The sequence below is a fragment of the Canis lupus genome, chromosome 1, assembly GCF_048164855.1.
Source record: "Canis lupus baileyi chromosome 1, mCanLup2.hap1, whole genome shotgun sequence".
Lineage (NCBI taxonomy): Eukaryota > Metazoa > Chordata > Mammalia > Carnivora > Canidae > Canis > Canis lupus.
The window spans coordinates 67,390,532-67,403,880 of record NC_132838.1 but is presented as its reverse complement, the minus strand read 5'-3'; the positions used below and the strand labels follow the sequence as shown (position 1 = coordinate 67,403,880).

The 13,349-nt window shown below is 34.2% G+C and overlaps 1 protein-coding gene across 1 annotated transcript in view; it reads left to right on the top strand.

Moving 5' to 3' along the window:
- THEMIS (thymocyte selection associated) overlaps nt 1-13,349 on the top strand; it is a 182,785-nt gene that overhangs the window by 44,823 nt on the left and 124,613 nt on the right. Inside the window, exon 2 of the mRNA XM_072833538.1 lies at nt 935-1,093. Within this exon, the coding sequence (XP_072689639.1) occupies nt 935-1,093 (159 nt within the window). The remainder of the gene's footprint in view (nt 1-934; nt 1,094-13,349) is intronic.

Below are 13,349 nucleotides of genomic sequence, written 5' to 3'. Positions count from 1 at the left end.
TATATCATATTTGAGGTAGGGAAAAATGGATATGTTTAAATCTCCAGTTTTGTAATTATTTTTTTTACATCAGCCTTTCATTTACTGTTCAGTTGTAAAGTAATAATATCTTAGAAGTGTAGTTTTGGGGTTGTTCCGTTTTTACTTGGGGGTAGAGCATCCAGAGTTTTGGCCTCTCTTCTTTACTGTTGCTCATTTTCTGGTTATTTCACTGCTCACTCTTCTTCCATCAGGAGATACATAAGGAAAATAAAGGGATGAAGCTTAGCTTTCGTGTCTATGATAAGAGGTTTATTAGGAAAGAGATTGAAATTCTGAACTAAAATGAAGATTTTCAGTTTATCTGGGCTGGTCTGCCCCCTATTGCCATAAAGATACCAAGAGATGTTTCCAACTTGTCAAAAATCAAGAGATAAAATGGACAGAAAGTCTTATATTTATGATGATGAAGAGAAAGAGGTTTAATAAATAGATGTGATGCTCTTAATATAAGGCCCTGGTGTATGGACTCTGATTTTGGATCTTGGATTGTATTACAACCTTGTTTGCAATACATACTTAGATTATTGTTGACTCATATGGGCCTAATTCTGTGACCCAGCAAAAATAGATCATAAATCCCAGCCATGGAAGACATGTTTGTAGTCTGACCTTGGAATGATGAGCTAAAGGTGCTGAGGAAACCATAAATCTAATTTACAATAATAACAAAAATAAGGTTGTTTATACTTTGCCCAGTGGATGGAGTGAAAATCTAATATTTTTCTTGGTACATGCTGTACCTTTTGCCAAGTTTGATTAAATTTCTGTTTAGTAGGTAGCTAGAAGAGGAACTGAATAAAAACACTTTATATGAGGCTTCAGACTCCTACTTTGTTCTTTCTTATTAACTTCTCTTTTAAAAAGCTGTTTTAACTCTTTCTTTTTTTTTAAGGTTCCATTTATGAAATGTTTGGAAATGAATGCTGTTTGTCAACAGGAGAAGTGATTAAAATTACTGGTCTCAAAATTAAGAAGATCATAGCTGAAATTTGTGAGCACATTGAGGGTTGTGAGTCTCTACAACCATTTGAGCTGCCTATGAATTTTCCAGGTACTGTATATTGCAACCATTTCACATTTGTAAAACTATTGTTAATATACATCTATACAATTGAAAATAATAAAAAAAGTGGTAGCTTTTTTTCACTCTAGGGTAATGGGTGAAAAAAATTAGAATTCTTTATATATATTTTTTACATCTACAGTATTATATGAGTTTCAGATGTGCAATATAGTGATTTAACAGTTCCATACATTACTCAGTGCTCCTCTTGACAGGTGTCCTCTTAATCCCCTTCACCTATTTCATCCATCCCCCCACCTCTACCTCCCCTCTGGTAACTATCAGTCTTATTCTCTATAGTTAAGAGTCTGTTTTTTGCTTTTTCTCTTATTTCTTTGTTTCACTTGTTTTATTTTTTAAATTCCACATATGAGTGAAATCATATAGTATTTGCCTTTCTTTGACTTATTTCACTTAGCATAATAATTTCTATATCCATCCATGCTGTTGCAAATGGTAAAATATCATCCTTTTTATGGCTGAATAATATTCAAATACAAATTTATATATATATATATATATATCCCAGTATATGTACACTACATCTTATTTATCCATTTATCAATCAATAGACACTGGGGCTGATTCCATAGTTCCATAGTTTGGTTATTGTAAATAATACTTCAGTAAACATAAGGGGTGCATGCATTTTTTGGAATTGGTATTTTTGTATTCTTTAGATAAATACAGTAGTGGAATTCCTGGATCACGTGGAAGTTCTATTTTTAATTTTTTGAGGGAACTCCATACTGTTTTCCACAGTGGCTGCATTAATTCACATTCCCACCAATATTGCAGGAGGGTTCGTTTTTCTCCACATTAGTGATTTTAATGACCAATAGAAGACAAATATTTTCTCTCCTTTTAATAAATATCCCTTACTTAGAACTTACTGGCAAATACTGTTAGCGAATACTTAATGAGTTCTAACTGTATGCATTACTTGTTATTCTAGTGAAAATGGAGAAATCAAAGATATTTTCTAAAATTATGTAGGACTAATAGCTCTTAAAAATATATAAGCTCTTTGTTTCTATTGCAAATATTTTAGCTCCCTGGATAATTGCTAAACTTCACAGTCTAATCTTATTGACATGTCTTGTTGTTCTTCTTTGTCTAGTTAATTCTACTCACCCTTCCAAAAATAGCTCAAATATCATAGCTTAATATCTTCTGGAATACTTTTGCTGATGCCCTAACCTACTCTAGATATCTCTTTTTTATGTTCCCATAATAACTTGATCACCAATAGCACGTACCTTATTGGGTAGTCATTTTCTTATTTGTCTTATTCTCTAGACCAGGGGTTGGCAAATGTTTTTTTTAAAAGACACAGATAGTAAATATTTTAGATTTTGTCACCAGATGATTGCTGTCACAGCCGTTTCACTCTGATGCTATAACATGAAGGATGCTATAGATGGTACATAAACCGATGAACATGGCTGTGGTTCAATAAACATGTATCTACAAAAATAGGTGGCCAGCAGAATTTGGCCTGTGAACTATAGTTTGGTGACTTCTCCTAAGATTAAATTTTTTGACATGTGAAGTATAACATATATGACTTTGTATATCTAGTATCAAGCACTTATTCAGTAGTCATTTATTTGAATGGATGATTGAGTGAATAAATGGTTAGTGGAGGAGAAAAGTCTAGTAAACACTTACAGTATGATGTGATTCATGGTGTGACTGTAATATGCATGGGTTCCTGAAGAAGAAGCAGGGGGAGGAGGAGCAGCAGGAGGAGGAGGAGAAACATGCATGGGTTCCATGAGAGTCTTGATAAGGAATATCTAACTCTAGTTGGTCATGTTTCAGAACATGGCTTGGGAGTCATTATTTATATTTGAATTCCAACTCTGCCACTTGTTACTTGCATAACCTTGCCAAGTGTCCTACTCTCCTCTCATGTAAAATGGGAATAATAATACTTTCTATCTTCTAGTGTTTCGGGGAGGATTGAATATTGAAATATATTTAAAGTGCTCAGAATGGTACTTGTCTTATAGAACAGGCTATAAAAAGTGTCAGGTTTTGTTACCTTTATTATCATTGGTGGATTCAAGGTTTTCAAAGCTTTTGAAAGGATGTTATACTCGAGCTCAGGTTTGGAGAATGAAAATAAATTAGAGAACATTCTTCCAGATTCTCCAATATCTTCTTCCTTTCAACTGGAATCTTACCCATTGTTCAATTCTGTTTAACTCCTTCCTTACCTGCCATCTTTTACAGAAATAGTTCTCAAACTTGACTGTATACTGGAATCACCTAAGGAGATTTAAAGTATCCTGATGCTCAGACCACTTGCCTACGATATTCTGATTTATTTAGTCTGGAATGAAGTCTGGTTACCAAAGTTTCTTAAGGATACTAGCGTGATATTAATGAGCAGTCAAGGTTGCAAACCATTGCTTTATGAGAAGCTTTCCCTAAGTATTCCAGTTGGATGTAACAATTCCTTTTTTGAATAACTACAGTCTTTCATGTCATAATGACGTGAAATCACATGTGAAATCACATTTTGAATATAATTGAAGTTATTTGTATGCTTGTCTTTTGAAGACCAACTGCTTAACAGATTACAACGTTGCTGACAACAAAATCTGAATCTCATTTACTGGAATAATCGCCACAGTGTTTAGGAGAAGATGTACATAATAAATAATTAGTAAGTTAAAATAATCAGAATCTTCTAGTAGAAGGAGTATCTCTTGTGAGAGTAGTGAAAACACTTAGCTTTTTTTGGGGAATATATATTATATATTTATTATAGGGAGTTAGATTACATGATTATGGAGATTGGCAAATCCAAAATCTGCAGAGCCAAATTTCCCTCTAAAACATTTAGCTTTTGACTAACAGTTTAATTTAGGGAGTTGCTATTTAGAATAAGTTTTGAGTTTTCAGTTGACATGATAAGTTTGTATCAACTGAGCACAATTAGAAAAATTTATTTACAAAACTAGTTTTAATGTAAGAATCAGGGATTACATGTAATGGAGTGGAGGAATAAAATGATGGTGATGATTACAATATACTTTCTTTCAAGGAAGACTCAGCACCAGGGAGAAAGAGAAATTAAGGCCAGTAACTTTTTTTTTTATATTGATTTCAACAGAAACATCTCTTTATTTATACTCTAAAGCTGTCACTTTAAACTCTCAGAAATTAAAATCAAAAAGTACTTTAATATATATTTTAAACATCCTTTCTTATTTGGGAATTTCCCAAATTTTCCCTTGTTATTGACTTCTAATTACATTCTCTCGTAGTCAGAAGACATAATTTGTATGGCTTCAATCCTCTGAAATTTTTTGAGACTTGTTTTACGGCTTAGTGCATGGCCTATCATGGAGAATGTTCTGTGTGCACTTGAGAAGACTGGGTATTCTGCTGTTTGGTGGAGTGCCCTACAGATGTCTGTGGGTTTATAGTGTTGATCAAGTCTTCTAGTTCCTTGAGAATCTTTTGTCTAGGTGTATCCATTATTTTTCTTTAATTTTTATTTTTTTATTTATGATAGTCACACACACACACGCACACACACACACACAGAGGCAGAGACATAGGCAGAGGGAGAAGCAGGCTCCATGCACCGGGAGCCCGACGTGGGATTCGATCCCGGGTCTCCAGGATCGCGCCCTGGGCCAAAGGCAGGCGCTATACCGCTGCACCACCCAGGGATCCCGGTGTATCCATTATTGAAAGTAATTTCCAACTATTACTGTCAACTTTTGTTTTATGTATTCTGGAGCTATGATGTTAGGTGTATATGTGCTCATAATTGTAATCTCTTCTTGATGAAGTGACCCTTTTATTGTTACTTAGTATTCCTTGTCTCTAGTAAAATTTTTGTTTTAAAATTGTACTGCTTTTACTCCTTTGTCAAGGATCATTTGATTGTACTTACATGGGTCTATTTCTGGGTTCTGTATTCTGTTCTGTTGATGTGCTTGTTTATTCTTTCCTCAATACCACACTATCTCGATTAGTGTAGCTTTATATTAAATTTTGATGCTGAGTAGTTCAGTTATCTGATTTTGTTCTTCTTCAACATTGTGTTGGCTATTCTGGACCTTTTCTGTCTTCATATAAAATACAGTTTCAATTTCAATATCCACAAAATTACTTGCTGTGATTTTGATTGCCATTGCATTTAATCTGTAGATTCAATTAGGAGAAACTGACATCTTAATAATATTAAGTCTTCCTTTTTATGAACATGTAACATCCATCTGTTCTTTGATTTCTTTCATCGTAATTTCGTAAGCTTCTTCACATAGACCTTGTACATATTTTGTTACATTTATTTTGGGGCACTAATGTAGATAGTATTCTGTTTTTAATTTTAAAACCACTTGTTCATTGTTTGTATATGGGAAAGTGATTGACTTTTGCATATCAACCTTTTATCCTACAATTTTGCTATACTCAGTTATTAACTTGAGGAGGGTTTTTTTTTTGTCAATTCTTTAGATCTTATACATATACAACCATAGTATTCGTGAACATAGTGGGAAACTAGTTTCTTGACACTAAGTATGATGTTATCTGTAGGGTTTTTAAAAAATATTTTCTTTATTGTGCTGAAGCAGTTTTTCTCATTCCTAATTTACTGAAAGATTTTTTGTTAATGTTGTTTTTATCTTGAATGAATATTGGTTTTTGTCACTTTTTATCTGCATCTACTGATATAATCATATATTCTACTTAGCCTAATACTGTGATGTATTACATTGTCTCTCAGATGCTAAACCATCCTTGCATAATGGGGTGAATATCACTTGGTTGTAGTGTATAATTCTTTTTATACATTGTTGGGTTGGCTTTATTAATATTTTGTTGAAGATATTGCAGATACATTTATGAGAAATATTGGTATGTAGTTTTTTCTTGTAATCTCTTTGGTTTTGGTATCAGAGTAATGCTGGCTTATAGAATGAGTTAGGAAGTATTCCCTTTGCTTCTATCTTCTGAAAAATATTGTGAAGAATTGGTATGACTTCTTTTTTAAGTGTTTGGTAGAATTCACAGTTGAACTCACCCAGGCCTGGCACTTTCTGATTAGGAAGATTATTAATTATTGATTCAATTCCACTGGTAGATTTAGGCCAGATTGCTCTTTCTTCTTCTGTGAGTTTTGGTGCATTGTGTCTTTCAAGGAACTGGTCCATATTGTGTAGGTTATCAAATTTGAGTCATGGAGTTGTTCATAATATTCTTTTGTTATCCTCTTAATGTCCATGGGGTGGATAATGCAGCCTTCTCTTTCATTTCTGATTTTAGTAATTTATGTCTTGTCTTTCTTTTCCTACTTAGCCTGGCTAGAGGCTTATCTATTTTATTGATATTTCCAAAGAAAAAGCTTGGGTTTTCAATGATTTTTTTGTCTATTGATTTCTTCTTTTCCATCTTAATTGATTTTTTCCTGTAATTTTTATTATATCTTTCTTCTGCTTACTTGGATTTAATTTGTTTTTCTTTTTTTTTTCATTTTTTAACCCTTTATTTTTTTTATTATTTTTTAATAATAAATTTATTTTGTATTGGTGTTCAATTTACCAACATACAGAATAACACCCAGTGCTCATCCCGTCAAGTGCCCCCCTCAGTGCCCGTCACCCATTCACCTCCACCCCCTGCCCTCCTCCCCTTCCATCACCCCTAGTTCATTTCCCAGAGTTAGGAGTCTTTATGTTCTGTCTCCCTTTCTGATTTGTTTTTCTTTTTTTTCTAGTTTTCTAAGGTGGAAGCTTAGAGACTGATTTTAGATCTTTTCTCTTTTTAAATATATACATTTAATTCAATCTCCCTCTAAGCACTACATTCACTCCATCTGACAGCTGGTAAGTTGTATTTTCATTTTTATTTAGTTAAAAGTGTTTTAAAATTTCTGTTGAGATTTTTTTCTTTGACCCCAAGTGTTATTTAATCTCCACATACTTGGAGGCTTTCCCAGTTATCTTTCTGCTATTGATTCTAGTTTAATTCCACTCTGGTCTGAGAGCAGATATTATATGATTCTATTTCTAAAAATTTGTCAGTCTGTTTTGTTGCCCTGCATGTGGTGAATGTTTCATGTGAGATGGAAAGGAATGTGTACTTTGCTGTTGGATAAGTGTCGATAGATGTCAATTATATCTACTGATTGATGGTGCTGTTAAGTTCAACTATGTCCTTACTGTTCTCCACCTGTTGGATTTATCCATTGCTAATATAGAGTTGCCAACTATGATATTAGATTCCTCTATTTTGGCCTACAGTTTTTCCAGTTTCTGCTTCACATATTTTGACACTCTTTGGGTAGGCCTATACACATTAAGGATTACTATGTCTTCCTGGAGTAGTGGCCTTTTATCAAGATGTAATGCCCCTTTTTATTACTAATAACATTCCTTGTTCTGAAGTCTGCCCTGTCTGAAATTAATATAGGTACTTCGGCTTTCTTGGTATTAGAGTTACCATGGTATATCGTTATCCATCTTTTTACTTTAATCTATATGTGTCCTTATATTGATTTATTTATTTTCAGATTTGTTTACTTATTTGAGAGAGAGAGAGAGAGAGAGCAAGCAGAGGGGGAGGGGCATAAGGAGAGGGAGAGAGAATCTCAAGCAGGTTCCATTTTCTATTTGTTGCCTTTGTTCTTTGTTCCTATTTTTGTCTTCTATACATTTTCTGCCTTTTGTGGGTTTATATTTTTTATTTTATGTTTTTAAAGCTTTTATTTATTTTTTCATGAGAGACACAAAGAGAGAGGCAGAGACACAGGCAGAGGGAGAAGCAGGCTCCCTGTGGGGGGCACATTGAGGGACTTGATCCCAGGACTCTGGGATCACGACCCAAGCCAAAGCAGCCACTGAACCACTGAGCCACCCAGGTGTCCCATCTTCAATTGTCTTTTTTTGTCTTTTAGTGTGCCTGATAATTTTTTCTTAATAGCCAGACGTGATGTACTGTGTAGGAAGACAGTGTGGTTAATAGGACTTTAGTAATCTAACAGTAAGTTGTGGTAGGAAAGGAAACATTCTGATTAGGTATCAGTATTTTTCTAGATCTGTGTGCCTGAACTGTGAACTTCACAAGAACTTTTCAGTCTTGTTTCCCACCCCTTAGTTGGGAAAAGGTGGCTACGGTAGGTTGAGTATTTCCCTTCTCATATGTGGAAGACTAGAGCAGGACATACCTGCATGTTTCCATTTCCTTAAATGGAAAGACTAGAGTGGGCTTTAGTTGTACATTTCCTCTGAGTGGAAGGCTAGAGTGGGTGTTAATTGTATATTTTCCTTTCCTCAGGTCAGTTAGTCCTAATAAAACACCAATGATGTCTCTTAAGGGCAGGACTTATTAAGAAGAATAGAATGTTCTGACCTATTTTGAAATGTTTGGGTTTTTTTCCCTCCCCATGCCAGAAACATAAGATTTTTCTCTGATATTTACTGTGAGAGCCTTGTCAAGTCTTAAGTGTAAAACTTACAAAATTATGGGAGCTCCCTTATGATTAGGACCCTGGAGTTTTTACTCTTGGAGTTGTCCATTCTGAGCTTCTAGCAATTCAGCAATTATAGTTCAGATTTCTCTAGTCTGGTACTGGTTCTTGTAGAGGTTTCTTTGGTAAATTGTGGTTCTCTGTACTTGCCTATCTGTCTCTCCAATTTTGGAGGTATCAGTTTATCTTCTGACCTCATTTCTTTAATGGATTTACGAATAGTTGTTGATTTTTCAGTTTGTTTGGCTTTTTACTTTTTGTCAAGACAGAGTAACAACTTCTAAACATTTTATGTACCAGACTAGAAACCAGAAGTCCAATGCTTTTTTCTTTTTCAAATATAATTTTAGCTATTTTTTTAGTAGTTGCCTGGGATTATAATTAGTGTCTTAATTTATAACAACCTAGTTGGAATTAACTAATTTAATTTCAAGAGTATGTAAAATTTGGCTCATTTATAGCTCTACTCCCTACCCTATTTTTCTAGTTGTTATTATCATAAAAATTACATGTTTGTACATTATGTGTGCATCAACATTGGATTTATGATTATTCTTTATGCAATCATCTTTTAAATTAGGAAAAAATATTTGAAAATAAAAATGTATATGCAAGCTTTCTTTTATATTTACCTCTATAGTGCTTTTTGCTGTTACTTTTTATTTCTTGACACAGGATAAATTTACTGTCTTATGTCCTTCAGCTTGAAGGATTCTCTTTAAGATTTATTGTGTGGCAGGTTTGATAATAATACATTCTCTCAGTTTTCATTCTCTGGGAATATTTTAATTTCTCCATTATTTTGTTATTTATTTACTTATCTGAATGTAGTTAACTCACAATGCTACATTAGTTTCAGGTGTACAATGTAGTGACTCCACAATTTCACATGTTATGCTGTGCTCACAACAACTATAGCTACCAATATTATTGACTATATTTTTTATGCTGTGCCCTTTATTTCTGTGGCTTATTCATTCCATAACTGGAAGCCTGCATTTCCCACTCTCCTTCACTCATTTTACCCATCCCTCTCTACTCCTCCCCTCTGGCAACCATTAGTTTGTTTTCTATATTTACAAGTCTCATTCTGCTCTTTGTTTGTTTGTTTTATAGATTTCACATATGAGCAATATCATATGGTATGTGTTTTTCTCAATCTGATTTATTTCACTTAGCAAAATACCCTCTAGGTCCATACATGTTGTTGCAAATGGCACAATCCCATATGGCTGCATAATATATGCATAATATGGCTGCATAATATATATATCAGATATATATGAACATATATATTTTCATCCTACATCTTTCTTATCCATTCATCTGTTGATGAACTCTTAGTTTACTTCCATATCTTGGCTATTTTAAATAATGCTTCAATAAACATAGGGATGCACATATCTTTTTAAATTAGTGTTTTCATTTTCTTTGGGTAAATAGTGGAATTATTGGATCATGTGGTATTTTCATTCTTAATTTTTTAAGAAACTTTCATTTTTAAAGGATAAATTTTCTGGATAGAGAATTGGTTCACAATTCTTTTATTTCAACACTTTAAACATGTCATCCCTGTGAGTTCTGGCTTTCATAGTTTCAGGGTAGAAAGTAGCTTTTAATCTTATTGAGAAATGCTTGTACTTGATGAGTCTCTTCTCTTTTGCTATTTTCAAAGTTCCCTATTTTGTCTTTGGTTTTCAATAGTTTGATCAGAATGGCATGATTTTCCAAGTTTATCCAGTTGGAATGTGCTGAGCTTTTTGAATGTATAAATTAATGTTTTTCATCAGATTTTGGAAGTTTTGGTCATTATCTTTTTCTTTTTTTTAAGATAAAAAAAAAAAAAACACTATTTGAGAGAATGAGAACACAAGCGGGAGGAGGGTAGAGGGAGAAGCTTAGCAGGGAGTCTGATGCAGGCCTCAATCCCAGAACCCTGGGATCCTGACCTGAGCTGAAGGCAAATGCTTAACCAACTGAGTCACACTGGTGGCTTAGTTATTATTTCTTTAAATATTCTTTCTATGCTTTTCTCTCTCTTCTCCTTCTGGAACACCCATTATTCACATATTGATATGCTTGATGGTGTCACATATATCTTTGGGACTGTTCAATTCTCTTTATACTTTCTTATTTCTATTTCTCAGATTGGATAATCTCGACTGACCTATCTTTAAATTTGATTTATATTCTCTATTTAGTAAGACTTCATTTTCATACTTCCTTTTAGTTCTCTAGACAAAGTCTTCTTTGGTTCCTTGAACACATTTAAAATAGCATATTTAAATTCTTTTCTCGAGGCACCTGGGTGGCTCAGTGGTTGAGCATCTGCCTTTGGCTCCCTGTGATCCCAGTATCCCGGGATTGAGTCCTGGAGGGGGTTTTCTGTAGGAAGCCTGCTACTCCTTCTGCCTGTGTCTCTGCCTGTCTCTCTGTGTCTCCCATGAATAAATGAATGAAATCTTAAAAATAAATACATAAATTCCTGTCTCCAGGAAATCTAATGTCTGTTAGAACATTCCTCAGGAACAGTTTTTATTAATTGCTCCCCTCTGCATCCCACGGTGGATGGGTCCAACTTCCTTGTTCCTTTGCCTGTTTCATAATCTGTTGTTCAAAGCTGGATATTTTAAACAAGATAATGTGGTAAATCTAGAAATTTGATTTTCTCTCCTCCTCAGGATTTGTTGTTATTGCTGGTTATTGGGTAACTTTTCTGAACTGTATCTGTAAAATCTGTATTCTTTGTCATGTGGGGCCTTTGAAGTCTGCTCAGGTGGGTTGGTGGGCAATTAATGCCTCGACAAAGATTTCCTTAAACAACTAGAACCAGAAAATCTCCCAGTCTTTGTCGAGGGGCTCAGTGTTCATTTGGGGGCTGCCTTCAACACTCAATCAGGCAGGTAAAAACTGTTGTTCGTTCATGTGGAGCCTCAAACTCAGCCAGAATTGAGAACATTTTCAGTTCTTTCCTGAGCATACACATAATCTGAAGCATGTGCACAGTCCTACACATGTGGTCTTCTAGATCCAGGAATATATTAGAACTTTTCAAAATTCTTATGGATATCTCATTTCTCAGCTTTTCTTTTAAACTGTTTAGGTTAACCTATTTCCCCCCCAACTGTTACACATAACTGCAGGCAGCCTCAGAAATTAAATAATTATCTCTTCCTGTTTTTGACAAATATTCCCTAGGAAAAGTCTTTTCCTACTGAGTGAGCTCAAAATGAGATAAAATAAAGACAATGTTGCAAGTAGAATCTTCCAGGAAGTCATCAGAAATGTCAAAAAATAACAGTTCCCTGAGAATGAACTTTCAAGGAATTCCATTTCACCTCCTTTCTGCCCCCTCTTGTGACGGCAGCAGTGTTGGTTTTGCCATGACTGCAAGCTATTAGTTTTCAATATGAAGTTGAATGGGGTGGGAGGAGTGAGATACCACGAGTTAAAATGTCAAAAAGTTTGCTGATCTTACCAAGACTCAGTCATTTTCTTGGTCAATAAAGGCCCCCCAGATTACTGCAATCCTTTGGCTAATTTCCAGAGTTCTGAAAAAATTAATTCTGACCATTTATTTTTAACCAGTTTCTCCACTGCTCTTATAAAAGAGGAGAGGATTTTCAGAGGTCCTTATTCAACCTTATTTGCTAACAACACCTACCCTACTATATTAAAGGGTATTAACAGAGATCCTAATTTCTCATTGTAATTTAAAAGTTTTGAGAAAGATGGTCAAAACCTTGATAAGGGTTCCCATAATAATTTTTGTAAATAACAATGTTCTACTGGAAAAAGATACCTAGGCTTTGATCAGTAAATATAGCTTCATAGGTGCAGCTCTAGCAAGTGGAAGCTCAAGTAACCATCAAGAAAGGAAAGCTTTGTAGAGATTTGGTGAGGATACTTTTAGGGGACAAATTGGAAGTTGATTTTTGCCAAAAAAGAGGAACTAAACTTGCAATATATGTCACTGGTTGTATTTTATGTTAATGATATATTTCCATATATCTCTGTTTTGTCACTTCAGAGACTGTTGAGTATATTTTTAAAAAATAAAAAGCAATTATTTAAGTTCTTTATGGACATTGACATACTACTTTAGAAGTACAATTTGCTCTTTTAGAAGATAGCCCTTTTGACTAAGCCTTTTTCTGAGCCAGAAAATGTGCCATTTTTGCCAAGTACAACAAAAATGTATTCTGATTTTTGGTAGTGAATTACATTATAGATTGGTAACTTGTGTAATGTTTGAGTTGCAGTGAAGTTCCAACTTTCTGGATTACTTCCTGGAAAGACCATTATGAAGCATGAATACTAAATGCCTTCTCTTTAGACATAAGAAATTTCCTGGAAAGAAGTGTTACAAAGAAGAAATACATTTTTCTGATAATCAGAGTCCCCTCAACCCACCCCACCCAACAGCAAATTTACATAAGTGTCTCTAAACCGTGTCCAGGAAAAGTTGTGGTTACATCTGTAAAACCACTGTTAAAATTACATAGCCAGACTGAAATTTTAGGCATGAATTTTAATTCTGTGAACTTTATTACTAAATAGGAATAATATTGCTGCAGGGAGGAGGCGTGTAAGAAATGTGATAGTAAAGCTTAGAGACTGAACATTCTCTACTACTCTACATACACTCAAATTAGAACCCTGATAACTTGCTGAACGCTGTTCTAAGTACTTTTACATATAAAACTGTTCTAAAAACTTTTATGTACATGTATATATTATTCATAGGTG